Below are 19,751 nucleotides of genomic sequence, written 5' to 3' on the forward strand. Positions count from 1 at the left end.
GGAATAATAACGTGTAGTAAATGGTAAAACTGTTTGCACTACAAACCAGTGTGCTCATAATTAAGATAATACATTAAAATAATATAGTAAGACACATCAATTTGCAATATGAAGCAGCAAAACAAGCTCTTTTGTACAGCTAAAAATAGCTGGACATGGATGAGACCAGAAGCCAGACCCATAAAATTTATAAATGGCCGAAAAAGGTGAATACTATAACTATATTACTAATAATTAATAATTTAAGTTTTATAATTTAAATGTTTATATTTTAAAAAATGAAGTAAAATTTATATGATTATATAAATATACGATATTAATGATAAATATAAATGATAAATATAAATTAGTGCAGTCAAAAGAATAATCGCAATTAATTGCATCCAAAATAAAAGTTTTGGTTTGCATAATATATGTATGTGTACTGTGTATATTATTTTCATATAAATACATACACATATATTAAATATATTTATATATATATATATATATATATATAATATGAAATAATATAAATATGCATGTTACAGTCATGTGTGTCCTTATATATACACATAATAAATATACACCAGTACACCTACATATATTATATAAACAAAAACTTTTATTTTGGAAGTGCTTAATCGCACTAGTATAAATAAAAATTAATAATTATAGTTAATGTTAACTGTAAGTGATATATACTGAATGTTTCTTTATGTAGTCTGTTTTGTCAGTAATCATATCAGTAATGAGAGAGGAACTAAGTTTGTGTGTTTGTGTGACATGCTGTTTCGAAAATAACCTTATATAAAAAAGCAGAAAACAGAGACAACATGAGCAGCATTTCTCTTTTAAGATTTTATTTTACAGCAGAGAAATTATATAAAGCATTCAGAAAACATTTTCCATATTTTAAGGGCAATTCAAAATGTTTTGCATGGCTTCAGCAGCTGAATATTTATTTATTTTTATTTTTTTAAAACATATCCAACAATTCAGTGATGCTCTCACATGCACAGTTACAAAACAGAAACGAAACCCAAAAAAATTATATTAAAAAAATAAACAAATTTAAGGAAATAAATAAAACTCACGAGAAGGACAGAAAGAGGGAGACGGCCGAGAAAACAGCACATGAGGCAAAACTCATCAGAGGAGGAAAAGGAGAAGGAGGATACGAGGAGCACAAAGCAGGTATGAAGGAGAAGGAGAAAGAGAGAGAGATAGAGGGGAAAACAGAGGTCTAATACTAGCTTCACATGCAGAGTGTTGAAAGCCCACTGCCCTGTAAGAAATATGGGCTCATATTTTATCTTTTTTTTTCTATTCTTCATTTTAAAATGATGAAAACGTGCATTAGGGCTGGGAAATATGAAATCAATGTCCACAGACCACTGAACACCTCTCTCTGTGTACCTGTAATTGCATAAGAGGAAGTGAACTAAGCATGTCCCAATGTTATTTATTTATTCTTTTTTTGTTTTTTTTGCGATTTTTATGATTTTTATTTTTATGTTTGACTTATCCGTATTCGTTCAACCTAAAGAGCTTGTCTAAAACAAAGTGTTTATTGCTCTGTACTTGTAAGTGAAAAGCTTATAATCGAGTGGTTTTTCGGTTCTGTTTAAGCCTAACCTGCATTTCCGGAGCTCCAAAGAGAGGAATTTAGGACATCGTACAAACTTCCAACTGCACCAGTAGTGTTTCCCCTCGCTCGGCTAAAACCCTCACATGTGCTCGTGTGGTCATCCGTGTTCATACGTCGAGATAAAGCACATACAGTCATGTATACCAGGGCTCGGAGAGGGAATTCAACTCGGATGGTGAGCTGTACAAAGTGCATATTTCTCTTATCTGGCACAAAAATACGCAAAGCATGATCCGGATGCACGTATACTGAGCTGTTTCATACGATGACCATATTCTGAAGGTATTTGGCGCTGAGGTATACTTATGCATTCCCAATCCCATGGGGATATGGCAATACTAAATGAGCGATGATACCTGCACGAATGATGATACCTGCTCAGTTTTGGAAAAACGGTCTAAAAACTCTATAAACACACACGGCCAATCCTGTTACCCGAGTCTGTCTCTGAAAGCAGTGAACGGTGTGATGCACACATGGAAGTACATATCCCCAGTGGTTTCTCCTGTTGATTCTGAGCTGAACCCGGAGACTTAACCTAACCTAATCTAGTCTCCATGCGAAACACCCTCTCCCTGTTTTAGCACCCTGAGTAAAACTACAAAAGGGAGGCAGATTTTTTTGTTTGTTTCCCCCTTCCCTAAAATGAATGACCCAAACTGAGATACATATACCTGGTGATCCATAAAACAGCTTTTCCTGGTGAGTTCTGAGGACTTTCGCTTATGATTTCCTGAAGTTTCAAGTCGGAAGAATATTATTTGGATGAAAAGGAGTGTAAAGGGTGGCCGGCTTCGCTTGGAGTTGTGCTCTGACTTGAATCTAACAACCGGATGAAATTATTATATAATTCGCCAACTTCACCGAGCGTGTCCTACTTTCCTGGCCCAGTTTAGATCCGACATGGAAAAAAAGAGAAAAAGAAAAGTACACAAAATGAAAGAAATAATGAAAGCATGCATAGTATGTTATTGGGTCACTCCAAAGCTTTAACAAAGGGGGACGGAAAAACTCAAAATGACAGGTGCCTTCACTCTGTGTCTACGTTTAGGGAGTGAGAGGAGAAAACAGACCTGGGAAAACCAGCCTTGAGCGTTGCATACCGTTAAAAAAAGATCAACTGGTTCATATCGACTTCTTTAGGAACAACACACTCCTGATATTGGTTGAATGTTTTAGGCACTTTCTATAATAATACTGATATTGAGTCTCTGAGATCATGAGGAAACACTGAACTTCTAAAACGATGGATCTACATGTGGGGAGTAGAAAGAAAACCACATAGCTAATATAATTCAGCAGATAAGCACCACGTTCTTTCCTCGCCCTTGCTTTTTAACAGGCAAAATGTGCTGGTGTAAGTTAAAGTGATGCCTCTCGTCAGCTGAAGTCGCTTTGGAAATTCAGGGGCTATCAAATTTCTTTCGGAGAAATTTGTCAAAGCATAAAAGAATCAAACTAAATCAATATGATTCGATGTGACTCAACCATGGGGTTTCGAATGTTGGTAGCAGCCCCCCAAGAAATGAAGAAAGAATAACAAACAAAAGAGGAATATGAACACATGGCAGTCGAAACGTATGTTTTTGAGCTACATTCACAATTATTTCTCCATGCCCTCTCAGTGTTTCCTCTCAGCATGTAAGCACATGTGGGAATCGCCTGCTTGAAATAACCATTCACAACCCTCACGTCAACATCATTTTTAATTACATGGCCTACTTTTAACCTTGTTAAAATGTGAGTACACTTTCTAGTCAGGTTATACAAGACAAAACTGTGGCGACATTTCATCCTTAAACCTCGGCTGTAACTGTTGGGTGCGTGAGTGAAGTTTGGTCATTCAATACTAGTTTTTCCAATACTAGTTCTCGAAGGAATAGCTTATTTAAGTCCTGTAGCATTCACATGACTGGTCACCATCGGTTCAAAAACGAAAAACATAATACTATTTTATTCCCGCTAACCCTGAAAAGAAAGATCCAGTTATGATGGTTTCGTTTGGCTCTTTCGCTAAATCTACGGTTTTATCGTGATTCATGTCATGCTTCAGAGAATGTTCCGTGGAGGAACATTTCCAAGTCTTATAGTGAAGTTGTTCAAATCGTATTACAGACCATTGCCACTACATTTGATCTTTACATTATGTTCAATGTCTTAAAGTTTCATGCACATGGCTCCTTCTTCGCAACCAGTATTTACAATATTTACAAACAATACAACCGTACATCTTGGGCGTTCAAAGAAAACTATACAATATATTTTTTTGTTCGTCTCTTAATGTGTTATAATCCAATTTAGGAATAAAATACTATATATTCTTAAATACAATCCTCTTCGGAAAAAGTTTCTGGCTATCAATGTTCCTTCCCCCATCTTTGTATGTACAGGGACCACTCAATAGTCAAAAATATGGATTTTTTTTTAAGCTTCTGTATAGGGACCCTTCAAAAAGTCAAGAAGTCAAGGCAATGTTCAGTGAAACTCCGTGGGAAAGCTTGTGGCGGCTTTCCGGAGCTCTTCGAAATCAACCAACGGTAACAATGAAGAAACGTATCACAACACACACACACACGCACACACAAAAATGGAAGATAACTTTTGCAAATATACGTTTGGCGCTGTGGCACAATTGATAGTACAGTTCACATTAAAAAAGGTCCGTTTTTAAAACAAGGAGATCATTTAAAACCTTCACACGTTAAAAAAAAGGCAGAAAATAAAAAACAAATCAATGAAGCTAATAAATAAATAAGCTGAACTATATAAAAATAATGGTCTTTATAACAATATACTCGGAAACAAACAGGCTTATACGGTCCAGTTTGATGGTGCCACAATATCACCAATATGAATGAAATGAAAAGAAAACACAAAACATTTACATAGCATGCAGGAGCGTTTTCGCTCAAACACATGCACTGTATCCAGATTCAATTCAACAAACACGGGACACACAAAGTCAGGCCAGCAAAAATGACATTAAGAAAAGGACCCATAAGAAAGTCGAAAACAGTGCACACGAAACAGTAACCCAGAGGGCTTCGCTTCAATCCCCCAAGTTGTTGTCAGAAGTCCCCTATCCCCCATAAAGACAAAGGTAAGACACTGATATTTCAAACCCAGCATTTTGCCCTGACCCCATCTACATTCATATGAAGGCTTCCCTTTGAATGAACGGACAGCATTTGTCAAAAACAAAGATTCGTGGAGATGAGAGACCGATTTCAAATACTCTGCATGCATATGGTCACTGAAATGAGGCCTTTTTTTGGTTTACATTTTCTAGGTTTTGTTCTTTTTTTTTGTTCCCAAACTGATTGTTGTATTTTTTTTCCTTTCAAAATATAAAAATGTAATCTGAAGCGGCTTCCAGCATGACGTTCGATCTGTTCATGTCGCGTGATATTTTACAAGCGTCGTCGGAATAAAAAGCCTTTGCTCCTTGGTTTTCCTTCGTTTTTTTTTTCCTTTTTTGTAATCTAAAGAAAAAAAATCTATGAAGAGTGCAAAAATGCCATGAAGATAATGTCATATTTCCCCAATAGTCTTGATTTCAGTTCCCCCGGAGCAAGAAAATACACAATGCAGGAGCAGAATCAGTCACAGCGCTGCTAGAGTTTGACCGTCGCGTTTCCGATGAATGAATCTTCCGTCGTTTCCGCTTCCTGAATAATTTTTGCTTTTTTCGGAAATCGCTTGTCTCTTGTAAAAACGCAATGAAGAGGAAGAGAAAGAGTCCGCTCGGAGATGTTACATTGCGACGGGGCTCTTTGCGGCGCTCTCATGTTCCTTGGCCTTTCTCAATTCTTTCGCCCTGAAAATAGACCAAAAAAACAAAGCATTGCAAGGTTAGCCTAGGGGTTCACAAGCATTCTGGGCCCTCAGAGGAATCACACACTGGTAACCAAGTCTCCTCACTGGAATCAGCAAGAACAACAAATATACCCTAATAAGACCTTTAAACCCTCAAGAAACATGTAGGACACAAATACAGTGACTCAAAAAGCTAAGTCACACTTAAAAATGGTTAAATGTCATTGCATTAGATAACAAAACATCAAAGCACAGATGATACTTGGTTTGATATTTTGCATCTAATCCAATGACATTCACACATTTTTCACACAAGTGTGATTTAAAAGTCCGAATACTTTTTGGCCGCCGTATAACACAAATGTCTTTTAGTAAAACTCTGCGGGAAAGAACGATCTACTGAGTCTAAAATCAGATTACAAAGCAAACACATATTAATATATTAACAAAAAGTCCTCCGGATCCGAAATAATCCAAAGTTAACCATCAATCTTAATGCTATAACCCTGAAAGAGTGACAATATTTACCTCTACAATTCATGCACAATACATCACAGAAATTACATCAAATTCTTAACTAAATATATAAATTTGTCATCATGTTATACTTCTACACTTAAGATCTTAGCACCCAACATTTTATACCCCCAAACACGTTGTTACCTCACAGTTTGACCCCCGTCCCGCCCTCAGCCCCCAAATCAAGCTTATAAAAGCTGAAAGAGATGTATAAAACAGGCAGCCAGGCATTCAAGACAGTTACTCTTCCATAGAGAAAGGGATGTTATTTCAAGCATGCCCTGATAGAAGCAAGGCCTCCATATCTTTAGCCATCATGCAATTGCCAAATGCACTACCCAGCAGTCCTTAGTGTTGTCATAAGCATCCTCATAACAAGAGAGATGGAGGAAACTTTAGGGAGATAGAAGGGATCGAGAGAGAGCTTGAGAGAAAAAGAGACAGACAGAGAGAGAGAGAGAGTGCTTTGTTAGTTTTGCAATTAATGCATCATCTGTATTTGTTGGTTAGTTGGATCTATAGTCCTCTCTCTCTCATATAAGGCTCGGTCAACTCGGGCTCCAGTCGGCCGTCATGCATGCAGGCATAAAGCAATAGAGAAAATAAGATGAAAGAAAAGAGGGGAAGAAAGGACAGATAGAGTCATAGGGAACAGCAGAGTCCGAAATCAAGGTACATAGACTTAGAACAAGATGAAAGAAAAGGGAGAGAAAGGGAGATAAAAGAAGAGAAAAATCGAGGGGTACGAACTGATTTACTGAGGCTGCACTCACCCGTTTGAATAGTCTATGGTCCATCAAGGGGCTTTGCATAAACAGCAAAACAACACCAGACAGCTATTAGTACACACTGAGGTTGGGTTGGGTTGGGGAAATGGGACCAAACACAATAGGGCTTTCTAACAGAGCCATGAAAACACCAAGGTTTGTCTGTTGCTCTCCTATGACTCCTGACAATCGTGTTGGTGTACTTCAGAGATTATCTAATGTGCCTCTTTGAAAAACTAAAAGGTGCAAGTATACCATAGAGTGACTGTGTGTGCATGCTAGAAGAACAACAGGGCTGTAGGAACACAATGCGCCTGGTGGAAGTTCTTGTCTGTGACCTACCTGTGACGGCACCGCAGCAGAAACCGCATGATTTTTCTGGCAGCCTGGTCTTGTCTCTTGGTCAGTAAACTGCTTCTAAAACAAAATGATCAGCATAAGTGGTTGTGTGCTTTGGAAAGTAAAAATAATACAGAAATTACGTTTTTTGAGGAAAACATTTCAGGATTTTTTCTCCATATAGTGGACTTCTATGGTGCCTCGAGTTTGAACTTCCAAAATGCAGTTTAAATGCAGCTTCAAGTGATCCCAAATGCAGTTCTGAATGATCCCAGCCGAGGAAGAAGGGTCTTATCTAGCGAAACGATTGGTTATTTACAATTTATTTACAATTTATATGCTTTTTACCTCAGACGCTCGTGTTGTTCTGCCTGAACTCGTTTTTTTCCAGTTCCAAACAGTTACGTAATGTTGAAGAACTCTCATCTCATTTTCTACATCGCTGTTTTACCTTTTTCGTTAAGGTTGTTTGATCTTCTTTGCATGTTCATTTTGCAAACACTGGGTCAGTACTTCTGCAGCGATGCAGGATGATTTTAAAAAGATCTGTGGTCTTGAACCAGAAAAAAAAAGAGTTCAGGCAGAACAAGACAAGATGAGCATTTGAGGTTAAAAAGTATATAAACTGTGATTAAAAAATAAATAAATAACCAATCATTTTGGTAGATAAGACCCTTCTTCCTCAGCTGGGATCACTTAGAGCCCTTTAAAGCTGCATTTAAACTACATTTTAGAAGTTAAAACTTGGGGCACCATAGAAGTCCATTATATGGAGAAAATTCCTGAAATGTTTTCCTCAAAAAACATCATTCCTTCACGAAGAAAGAAAGACATGAACATCTTGGATGACAAGTGGGTGAGTACATTATCTTTACATTTTTGTTCTGGAAGTGAACTTCTCCTTCCCAAGTCTCTATGATATGGCTAGTGTCTGTTCTTCAATGCAAAAAATGTATAAGCACACTTATCATCACCTAGACACATGATCCAAGGAATATTTTATGTCCAGAGCACAAATGTTGCATGCTAATACCTAATACTTGAGGTTATGGGTTAATTCAAATCCTTAACTTACGAAAGTATATGCAAAACACTAGCAAGTAAGGATCAAACTGCAATTGCTGCAACAGGTTGAGTGAACTAAATAATTACTTGGTGCTGTTTCAACAACAGATTGTCTCTTAAAGTAAACAGGAGGGTTTCGAATGCTGCCATTCTTTAGAAAGTCGACTTGGCAGTGTGTCACATTTGAAGTGTTGGCACATACTTAGTAATTCATCCAAATCGCCAGTGCACTTTAGAAGAACAGTCTCCTGTAGTAACTTGGGGTGACATGACACTCAATTAATGCATGCTGCACTCCTTGTTCAGCTTGAACACACAAGGATTTTTAGAATTCAATTTCTGCAATTTAGAACTAAATTTAAAAGGCCTTTGAAAGCCTTAAGTGTAGTTTTTATAGCTTTGATTTTTATGTATATTATACTTGGATGATGATTCATTTAGAGTGCTTAATTTTACACACGAGGGTGGCATCTGAATTCTAAATGTGGTGTATTACATGAAAAGTTTTGAATCATTAAGCAGCTCCTAGCTTGGCCACTGGAGGTGCCAAAGTGCTCCCATCAACAACAGTGTCTGGACAGCATGAGTATTTTACACAAACATCTATCAAAGTTGATGTATTAGATCTTTAACCACTAGGTTAGCCCTGTACCAAACCTGGATGGCTGTTCTTGTACCTGAGTTTGTGCTGCACCAGTGCAGCTGCAGTGGCTCGGCTGCGTGGGTTCGGCCGGCCGAGCTCTTTGTAGCTGCGGTAATATTGCTGGATCAGCACGGCTGCCCTGCGACTCTGCTGGAACTTCTTCTGTTCGTGGTAGCTGCGGAATTTACTCTGGATAAGGATGGCGGCCAGCGTCATCTTCTTATAAAGTGCATACTGCCAAGAGGACAGAGAAAGTAAGTTGTGCCACATGGCAGAGAGACAGAGATCTGTAGCAAACTACTTCATTAGCCAACAAAACAAATATCAATATTTTTTGGCAAATTAAATTGGATGCATTGTGGATCATTGACAGATGCTACTCAGCTGCTAAGTTTTGAGTGTTTTTAGGATGCTAGGTCATTGCTCAAAACGTGGACTGAATCCCTTTCAGTGTAAAACTGTAGATAATTTTGCCTGTTAAAAAAGGTTCACTTCCAGAATAAACATGTACAGATAGTTTGCTCACTCCTTTGTCATTCAAGATGTTCATGTCTTTCTTTTTTCTTATATGGTGCCCACGAGTTTGAACTTTCAAAATGCAGTTAAAATGCAGCTTCAAATAGCTCTAAAGCTGAGAAAGAAGGGTCTTATCTAGCGAAACGATTGGTTATTTTCAAAAATAATTGACAATTTATATTCCTTTTTTTACCTCAAATACTCGTCTTGTCTAGCTCTACATGTACTATGTGTTTTCTGTTTCAAGACAGTTAGGGTAGGTTGAAAAACTCCCATCTCATTTTGTCCTCCAACTTTAAAATCATCCTACGTCACTGCAGAAGTACCAAACAAGTGTTTACAAGGTGAATATGCAAAGAAGATCAAGTGCCCTTTACAAAAAAAAAGGTAAAACAGTGATGTAGGACGATTTCGAAGTTAGAGGAGAAAATGAGATGGGAGTTTTTCGACATACCCTAACTGTCTTGAACCGAAATACACAGTACATGCAAAGCTAGACAAGACAAGCATTTGAGCTAAAAAAGTATATAAATTGTAATTTTTTTAGAAAATGACCAAGACAAGACCTTTCTTTCTTGGCTGGGATCATTTAGAGCCCTTTGAAGCTGCATTTAAACTGCATTTTGGAAGTTCAAACACACAGGCATCATAGAAGTTTATATGGAGAGAAATCCTGAAATGTTTTCCTCAAAAACATAATTTCTTTACACCTGAAGAAAGAAAGACATGAACATCTTGGATGACAAGGGAGTGAGTAAATTATCTGTAAATTTTTGTTCTGGAAGTGAACTTCTCCTTTAAGTCAGGATAACCCTAAGTGTAAGCTATAGTAATAGTGATAAAGAATCACCACTAACAGACTTCCAGTTCAAAGCAGTAGTAGTTATAGATGAAGCAGGAAGTGTTACCTTCAAGGCTATCCATGTCAGCTTGGGGAAGAGAGAGGAAGGAATTGAAGGCATTCTTGTAAAGCCTTTAATAATTGACCACTCAAAAGTGTACACACAGAGAATTCTGAGCACCTCTGCCTACCTGTTTGTACCTCTTATAACAGCGCTGAATGACAGCAGCTGCCAGTTCCTGCTGCTCCCGAAGCGGACGACCCTGCAGGATGGGGGAAGAGGGGGATAAGGTAGGGTGGAGAGGATAGGAGAGAGATTAGAGTTTACAAGGAGGCCTGCAAGGCCACAGAGATGATGGCATCTGATTCCTTTTGTGCCTGGCCAAGGTGTCCTCTTAGACTGGCAAAGTTGCTTCGATATGCCCTGGGAGAAGGTTATTCCTCAGAGCACTGCGCGCCAGGGGAACACTGGGAGAAATTTGCCCTGAACAACCAATGTGGTGTGGACTCGGGGATATCCGCGCATCCCGTTAAGACAGACAGATAGATAGAGGGAACAATGCAGTCATTCCTTATAGCAAGGCCATGCTAAGCTCAAGCAAATTTCCCCATGCTTGTCAACAACAGTGACCCTATCTCTGCCTTTTGAGCGCACACCACAACAATCATACCACCTTCACGACACAGGACTGCAAAGATCCAGATTCATATACCTTAAGTTCGGGAACACCATACAACACAACACAATACATCAAGACCTTTGAAACTGGACCATCACGAACACACCACCGATAACCTGCATGGGTGACCCTTGCACCTTGGTGAAGCCCTGCCCTACCTTGTATTTGCGGAAGGTGTTCTGGACCTGGCGGGCTGCCTCGTAGAGCTCTCTCTGTTCGGGATCAGACAGGGCCAGCTGGGTCAGGTCGCGCTCCTCCTTGTTGTGGGAGGCATTGAGGAGCGCAGTCCATTCGGCCGGGGTCTGGAGGCCAAGCTTCCCAAGAGGACCGCCGAGTTCTGGCTGCCCTCCACCATGGACTGGGCCCAGGCCAGGAGAGGAAGTTAGGGGCTTGTTAAACAGGAACCTGGGAACAATTGGGAAAACAATCACATACAGGAACCCAAAGAGACTGTAACTAGGATTCTAGAGAATAGGTCAACTTTTACGATGAATCACCTTTCTGCATCTCCAAGGTAACTGGCCAACCAGCTCATAGTGCTGCTGACTCCAACACCATCTAGTGTAGTGTCAGATGCAACAAAATTTTCCCTCTTGATGCGATCAGATGTCGCCTCAATGACTTCCTCCGCTAAAGTCATCATATTCATGTTCTGAAACAAACAGTTGGGTACTTTCAGAATTGTACCAGTAACTGTACAAGGTAGTCTACCAGACAGAAGCCAATACAAGTTTTACAACATCTGACAGACTTTACTTCTATCCTATAGGACTACAAAAAGTGGTTTTGGCAGTCAACTCGACTGTACCTTCTCTATGCCTCACCTGCAAGTCTCCTGTGTTCTCCAGATCCTCTTGGGTTGTTCGCAGATCAGAGATTGTTCCCGCACTAGCAATCTCTCTTAATCTCAGTCTGTTTGCGAGCCTCTCCTTGCCAAGTCCTACAGTTGGCACTCTGCGTCCTGCAGCCTGCCTGGAACCCCAGCACCCACTTCCACAAGTTGAGCCCAGCTTAGTTTGAGACTGCTCACCATCTCCCTGCTCTTTCTCCCCTGTACCTTCCCTCGGTTTGGAAGGGCACGTTTTAGGCTTGTGGGCCAGTTCTTCTAGTCCGACGGGAGCAGAGCAGGGTTTGCTAGGCCGAGTTTGAAGGGTCTCGGGGTTGGGTTTGTGTTTCTTGCTCAACGGGGCATCCCCGTGACTAACACTGCTGTAGAAGCTGGATGGTTCCGACCTGGGTCTCCTCAAGTCTGCAAATGTGCGAAGCAAGCGTCTTAGAAGAATGTTTGACCAAACTGCACCTGACCTCCTAACAAAGTACTCATTTGTTCAGGCAAGGTCTTTCTATGTTTTACTAGGTTATTCATAACTCTATAGAACTTCTCTTACCTGAGCTGGAGCTGGAAGCAGAACTAGTCATGTTGCTTTCTTTCAGCCCAACTGAGGATGTCTCTGTACCCCAAACATTCATCCATCCCTCTGCGGCTGAGGCTTCAGTAGATGGTGAGAAAGTCATGCTGGAAGTTGTAGTCATTGCTCCTGTCTGCTGCTCATCCCTTTGTAGGCTTTCCAGACACTCGGCCAGCTTGGTGTGGCCACGGGACCGTGCAATAGCCAGTGGTAAGCGACCCAAAGAATCTGGGATGGCCAAAGCCCGCCGATCCCATTTATACAGAACCACTGCCGCTTCCATATGACCCAAAGCGCAAGCCCACATCTGAAGAGAAGAAAATTGAGTGGCATTTCATTTGTATGCTCGTTCCATATGAAACAACTCATCCAGACAACATTCTGAAGCTACATGGTATCATGATAAAGGCACTCACCAGTGGTGTGCAAGAGAAATGATCCACGTTTAGAGGATCGACCTCAAGTTCCAGATCAATACTGTCTGCATGCTTGGTGCTGTAAAAAACAAACAGCACAGAAAACAATACAGATCAGGTGAATGATGTATATGCACTATAAACGGGCATTTAGTGCAGGTGCGCAATCAGTATACTCACCGCCACTTGATAAGTGTTTGGATAAGGGTGGTGTAGCCCTGGGCGGCTGCCAGATGAAGAAGAGTCATGCCCCGGAACGTCTTGGAGTGGATCAGGTGCTTGGACTTGGCCCAGCAGGCGCGGTTCATCATCTTTTCGCAAACTACCACCACACGGCTCTCAAAGGAGTTGCCAGCTGGACCTTGACCCTGGCTCTGACCCTGACCTGGTGAGAACTACAACAAAGAATTCAAGAAGCAAGTCAATTCAAAGAATCTAATGACAATGTCCACTTGTTTAGAGCAGGGGTGCCCAACCCTCTTCCTGGAGATCTACCTTCCTCTAGAGTTCAGTTCCAACCATCATCAAACACACTTGTCTGTAACTATCAAGTGTTCCTTCTATCAAGATCCTAATTAGGTGGTTCAGTTGTGTTTGGAGCTGAACTCTGCAGGAAGGTAGATCTCCAGGAACAGGCTTGGGCACACCTGGTTTAGAGCAAGACAGTGTAGCTCAGAATGATACCTGTGCCTGCTCAGAATTGCTTCTTCCTCCTTCTCCTCCTCCTGTTCCGGTTCCTCCGCTCTCAGATGGTCCTCCACTGCTCTGTTGCTGCTGTTGCTGCTGACCGGCCATCTCTGCCATCCTTCGCTCCATCTGCTCTAGGCGTTCCAGGATGGACATTCTGAACTGGTTATCTACATAAAAAATAAGGAGAATTTAGATCGATATGTGTGCATATCAGATGACTTTGAAATCAGCATGAAATCAAACTCTGTTTACTTTCTTAACACATGTTCCCAGTGTTATCATGCATGGTTCATCAGTGCATGTTATTCCAAAAAAAAAATCTTTGCCTTTCATCTGCCCCTAAACCAATTTATTTTTCAGAAAGGTTTTTAGGGGCATTCACAATGGCAGCGAGTAGGCATTTTAACTACAGTTATATGTGACTCTGGACCACAAAACCAGTTATAAGGGTACATTTTTTGAGATACAACTATTTGAAATACTTAAATTTGACAGGGGCAAAAAATCCAAATACTGAGAAAATCGCCTATAAAGTTGTCCAAATTAAGTTCTTAAGAATGCATATTACTAATCAATAATTAAGTTTGATATATTTACGGAAGGAAAATTACAAAATATCTTCATGGAGCATGATATCCTACTGATTTTTGGCATAAAAGAAAAATCGATAATTTTGACCCCTACAATGTATTTTTGGCTATTGCTACAAATATCAAATACAAATACCCTGGCTACTTAAGACTGGCCCAGGGTCACATATAAGGTGAAAAGCCACTGGTATTGATACAAAAATTTGTTGTATCAAAAAAAAAAAAAAAACATCCAAAGTTCCATCCTATATTTTTCTTGACAAATATCTTATTTAACTTACAGATGTCACAACATTAAAAAAAAAAATTCACTATATGGGTTAATTATATGATGCTCAGTTAAGTTATTCAAAATACATAAATTTCAATTTATAAATAATAAATATTTCAATAAAAATATATATTTTTAGCTATTTACACAAAAACTTAAAATAAATAGATAAATAAATAATTAAATGTCTGCATAGTGTAACTGTCCTGAAATTCTAAAAATGTAAAAAAAAAAAAAACGGTTACCATTTATGGGAATAAAAAAAAATTTAAAATTAGATTTTTTTAAATGCACAAAACCAACTTAAATACAAAAATATATTTTTTTAAAGACATTTCCACTTTTCAACATCTCATCTTTATTTTTTACTGACCCATTTACATCTGTCCATATCAAACAGTAGCTTGCATATCCTTTGTCCACTTTAAAAAAAAATTTGCGAGCTATTGTATGTAAGCTCATAATGTGTTGGTTACAGTGACCGCTAACATCAAGACAAATTCCCTGCATATACCACGTTGACACCAGTTCTATTTCACACACGATGAATGAAAGTGAGTCTAATTCTAATGAATGGACCTGAACGTAGGCATTGGATCCTGTGTTTTTCCACCACAAATATCCACCCTTGCGGACAAAAAGAGCCGCTCGGAACGGAGCTCCAGTGCAGCTTTGTTCAAACACTACTGCAGTGTTGGTGCAGTGCAGATGATGTCATTTCCACCTGCTGCTGGCTGGCTGTCTTTCTCTCTCTCTCTCGCTCCCTCCACTCAGAATGCGGCACACGTACTCTCATGTAGGCTGGGGGGGAGGGGAAAGGGGAGGAGGGACCAAATTGCTCTACAACGGGGCTGTGACATAATCAACGCTCTACTACACCTCCAGCAGCCTGGAGACGACCAATCAGACGCCAGCAGTCCAGCCAGGCAACAGAACGCTTGAGAGCTTTGTGTCAAACCTGAAACTGTTGAGGGGCAGCGTTTCAAAACAGACAGACCTAACTCATGTTTATTAACGGAAAAGAGAGGAAACGGATGCATTTGCTGTATTCAGGTGAACACATAAGGTGAATTCAAGGTAACTGGACCACTTTTTCACAGTCATTTCAATGTCAAAAACTGGCCCAGTTTCTTTGAATTCCTATACAGAAATCAGCTCAACAAAAACGCATGCAAAAATCAAGCATCTCACAACCTTAAGAGTTCCAACAGTGATTTTAACTTTCAAAAAGAGCAACATTCTGCAAAAAGCTGCAAATAGATACAGTATGAGGCCTTCTTTTATAAGTACACAAAATGATAAATCAAAGTTTTCCCAAGCACAACCACAAACAACAACCTTCAATCACAGACCAATGACAATCCGCATGCATAAACTAGCCCAAAGATGTCCAAAAAATCCAACAGCACTAAACAGACTGATTCAATGTGTGTTACCGTTTTTCAGGAGATGTTACATCAGCCTCAGTGCTGCTCCTTTGGCCCTGGGTAGCTCACCTGGTCAAGCGGACCTCATGTGGCTGAGCACAAGCCTTGAATGAGAGGACTAAACTCTCTATTCGCTGGATGTTTGAGTATCTCATGGTAATATCCTAATGCAGAGAGCCCAAGCCGGTTTCTCTATTTCATCACAGTTGCATCATGCTCTTGAGAGTGGGGGCTTCTGCACCACTTTACAGCTACAAGCGCAACAGGGGCTCAAAATCACTCACTTGTTGAAGATCTGTTGCGGTTTATTGTGTCTGAGATTGCTAATAAAGCGACTACGGGCTTTACAGTCATCGGAAATTAAACAAGCATTTGACAATGCATCCATATGGCAAGGAATGATTATTGCACATTAAACTGCGCTTGCTGACAGGGTTGTTTTGCATATTAGGTAAAGGTGCAAAAAGCAATTTGCACAGTGCAGGCCATATTGTGAGCTGAGGCGTTAAAGCAATCCAAAAGATCTTTAAAGTACTGGTTGTGACACTTTTTTCAATCAGATCTTAAATAAGTCTATTGCAACAATGTGCAGAGAAAATAGGATGTGTTTATGACAGTTTTAATTACTTATTGAATACTAGACGATTGCTATATAATTTCCCCCCTGAGCATATCCGATATTTGCCACATCTGAGCTCCGAGAGCATATTGACTTTCATTTTTATTTTTAGGGTTTAAATGAGCTCATGCTCTGCTGGGCATTTGTACAGGATTTGCTTTAAATCTATAACAGACTAATATCCTGTTTAAGCCCATCACTATAAATGCATCGAACCGAAATGGAAAAAAACTAAATCATACAAATGTTCCTTTTCCACAGGATTTAGCTGATAACGTGCAATGATTTTGTCTTAAGGGGATTTAGCTCAGCATGGACTCAAAGCTGGGATAACAGCTCCTAAAGCTGTGGACATTGGTAGATCTGCTAGATCATGACCCTGGAACAGGTGCTTGTTTTGGAGACAATTGGACAGAGGCGAGGCTGCTGTGATAATAATGCCATTACTGCGTTGTCAGTCATAATCCCAGCACTGATTATTTGTATTAACTTTCCTTGTGCAACCGGAAAAATCTCTTCTGCTTAAAAACAATTCCAAACTCACATTCTCAGCCTCAGACCAGAACTTTGACTCAAACAGACAAACAAAAGCTCCCAGCACAAAGACTTTGACCGCAGGAAACAAAAGCACTCTTGTTTATGTCTCAGCGTTTTTCATTTTTTATTTTGGACTTTCTTGAGATATTTTAACAATAGGCTTTAAAGAGTTTTACTTAAAATACTGCAAATACTGTGGTCAGTATATCCACACTTGACTGTTTTTGTTCAATTTAGATATTACAGACAATGAAACTGACTGAAAAATTGTACAAATGTTACAGAGGGAGAGAAAAAAAGCATTAGCTTTTGAATGACCCTTAAACAAAAAACAAACAGCGCAAAATGAAAACACAGAATCTCCACAGAGAGTTGTGTACTCTAATTACACATGAAACTACAACTAGTGAGAGTGCAACTCGGTCCAGTCCTTGCTCAGATTATCCAGTTTAGTTTAGTCTGCATAAAGAGTAGTCAAACAAACAAAAAACAGTTTAATCTCATTCGAGGAGAGCAAAAACAGCACGGACGAAAAACATCTGTGTGGGTGCTCCATTAGCGGACTCCAGCCCTGACCGCAATTCCTAGAATTCCACAGGAAATCTCATCAAAGCAGAACAAGGAACTTTAAACTTGAGATTTAGGGTTGATTATAGTGACCTAGTTACAAGTTTCCTTGTAAGGGCATGTAGGCAGGCCAGTGAAACGAGAATACAGAAGTTACTGGGTTTGGGTTGAAATCCTCTTGACTTTTGAGATGTGATTTCAGTTTTAATTTGACACACACAGATTAGAAACTAGAACAAGCGTTGCTTAATAATAATATGAATTAATGACAAAACTGAGTGAAAAGGCAAATAGCAAAAGCTATAAGTTGTCAACAGGTTGGTAAAACAATTAAAATAGGTTTGCCAACAAAACAACACTGCGTTTTACTATCACACTGTATAATTCTAGAAAAAGGGTCAACTTCATGACAGAATATTCGTGCTCTCCCTCCGGAGCGCTTAACACAAGAAGGGCAACAGTCTGATCCTCTCAGCATCACTGTCGCTGTCCACTGCCTGTGGTGCTGAAGACAGACGCACTACACCTACCTGACTGACTCATTGTAAGCACATGCTTTACATAGGAGATCTGGAGGTCTCTGAGAACACTGGTTGGTAAAAGTTTGCAAACGTTTACGTACAACCTGACCTGATCATTCTACAACCATTCATCCTAAGTAACTTCCATTCTGCACCTCAGAGACTATAGTGAACATTTCCACACTTCCCCCCTCTGAAATATCTTTCCAGCAGAGAAAATGAAACATCACAAACAAGGGAAAGATTAGAGCAGGACAGACAACAAAGACACTGACACCTGGAGCACAACTACAACCCATATTTATTTTTAAATAGCCTGTGTGGATCAAGTTCATGTCAGAACGAAAAAAAGCACGCATACTAACCCGAATCAGCCAGCGTGTTGTCTGTCACTCACACATGTTCTCTATCCAGCGTCAAACTAACCGCAGGAGCCGCTTGGCAGCGGAGCCAACAACAATAGAACAAAGTGTAAGTGCGGAGTGTGTAGGGAGAGAGATAAAGACCCCTCGTCCCCCTCCTCTACACCTCCTCCTGTTCCCTCCCCATCCCTGCTGCCGATGCTTTATCTTCTCCGCTCGCTCATGTAGACGCGGGGCTTCATCCGCCGCAGGTACGCGCTTTACGCACCGCTTTACGCGCAGTCGTGCGCCACCGGCTGGCTCTCCAAACACTCGCAGACATCACAGTCCTTCTTTTCCAACGGAAAACGGTCGATTAGGTAGAAAAAAAACTACGTTTTGCCTTATCTTTTATATTGCGAACGCTACGCGCACTAGTCACACGTTTCGAAACCGCGATCGGTTTTTGCGTATTTTGTTTATGTATGTTCTTAAACCGTTATTCTGTTCTATAGCGATCTACGACATATGGAGCCTAAGCGTTTCGCTTTTGATGTTTTCCATTCGCTTTTGACGAAAACCGCGCGTTCTGGCGCGAACCCGAAGTCGTGTGGTGGTTGGACGTGGACGTGTTTTTCTTTTGGGAGTGGCAGCGGAACACAATGGAGCCGCTGTGTTCACTCGTATAACCGCTTGGAACAATGTGATGGTCGCTCAGATGGGTGTTTTGCGACAAATCTGTGTCAACAGGAGGCAGGTTTAGTGCTCCTGCCCCTCTCAGCCTCTGTCCTGTGGTTCAGTACCTGCAATGCTGCAGATAAACTGTTTTTCTCCTCTCTGCATTATGACAAATCAGGCCAGGCGGTGTGTCGTTCAGTGCCACGCACATAACGCACTGGATGCACGCAGACAGCATGCTGGGAGAGCTGAAGCTCGATTAGACGAATGAGATCTCATAAACTCAGACCACTTTTTCTTTTTCTTAACATCTGTAACTTAACATCAGGATGGCCTCAGATAGCCTCCACTAGTCTAAATTGTTGATGCAGGGCTGAATCTCACATAATGAAATGTGGAAAAACACGTCTATTTTTAGAACCTATAAAATCTGTTTACATTGTTTAGATACAGTTGAGGTCAAAAGTTTACATACACCTTGCAGAGTCTGGAAAATGTTAATTATTTTAGCAAAATTAGATGGATCATACAAAATGCATGTTATTTTTTAATTAATAGGCTACTGACCTGAATAAGATATTTCACATAAAATACATTTACATATAGACCACAAGAGAATAGTTGAATTTATAAAAAAGACCCTGTTTAAAAGTTTACATATGTTTGATTCTTAATACTGATTCTTAATTCTTAATAATATTTAGTGATAGTTGTTTATGAGACCCTTGTTTGTCCTGAACAGTTAAACTGCCTGCTGTTCTTCAGAAAAATCTTCAGGTCCCACAAATTCTACGTTTTTTTTTTTTTTTTTTTTTTTTTAGCATTTTTGTGTATTTGAACCCTTTTAAACAATGACTGTATGATTTTGA

The 19,751-nt window shown here is 39.9% G+C and overlaps 1 protein-coding gene across 1 annotated transcript in view; it reads right to left on the minus strand.

Moving 5' to 3' along the window:
• Positions 1-4,920: 4,920 nt before the first annotated feature.
• Positions 4,921-19,751, minus strand: part of camta1b (calmodulin binding transcription activator 1b) — a 395,800-nt gene continuing 380,969 nt past the window's right edge. The window contains 14 exon segments of the mRNA XM_073825386.1: positions 4,921-5,447; positions 6,739-6,769; positions 7,075-7,149; positions 8,814-9,013; positions 10,204-10,224; positions 10,328-10,399; positions 10,975-11,221; positions 11,314-11,468; positions 11,641-12,065; positions 12,205-12,532; positions 12,642-12,720; positions 12,822-13,015; positions 13,172-13,174; positions 13,326-13,498. Of these exon segments, the coding sequence (XP_073681487.1) occupies positions 5,415-5,447; positions 6,739-6,769; positions 7,075-7,149; positions 8,814-9,013; positions 10,204-10,224; positions 10,328-10,399; positions 10,975-11,221; positions 11,314-11,468; positions 11,641-12,065; positions 12,205-12,532; positions 12,642-12,720; positions 12,822-13,015; positions 13,172-13,174; positions 13,326-13,498 (2,036 nt within the window). The 3' untranslated portion in view covers positions 4,921-5,414.

The sequence above is a fragment of the Garra rufa genome, chromosome 20, assembly GCF_049309525.1.
Source record: "Garra rufa chromosome 20, GarRuf1.0, whole genome shotgun sequence".
In the NCBI taxonomy this organism is placed as follows: Eukaryota; Metazoa; Chordata; class Actinopteri; order Cypriniformes; family Cyprinidae; genus Garra; species Garra rufa.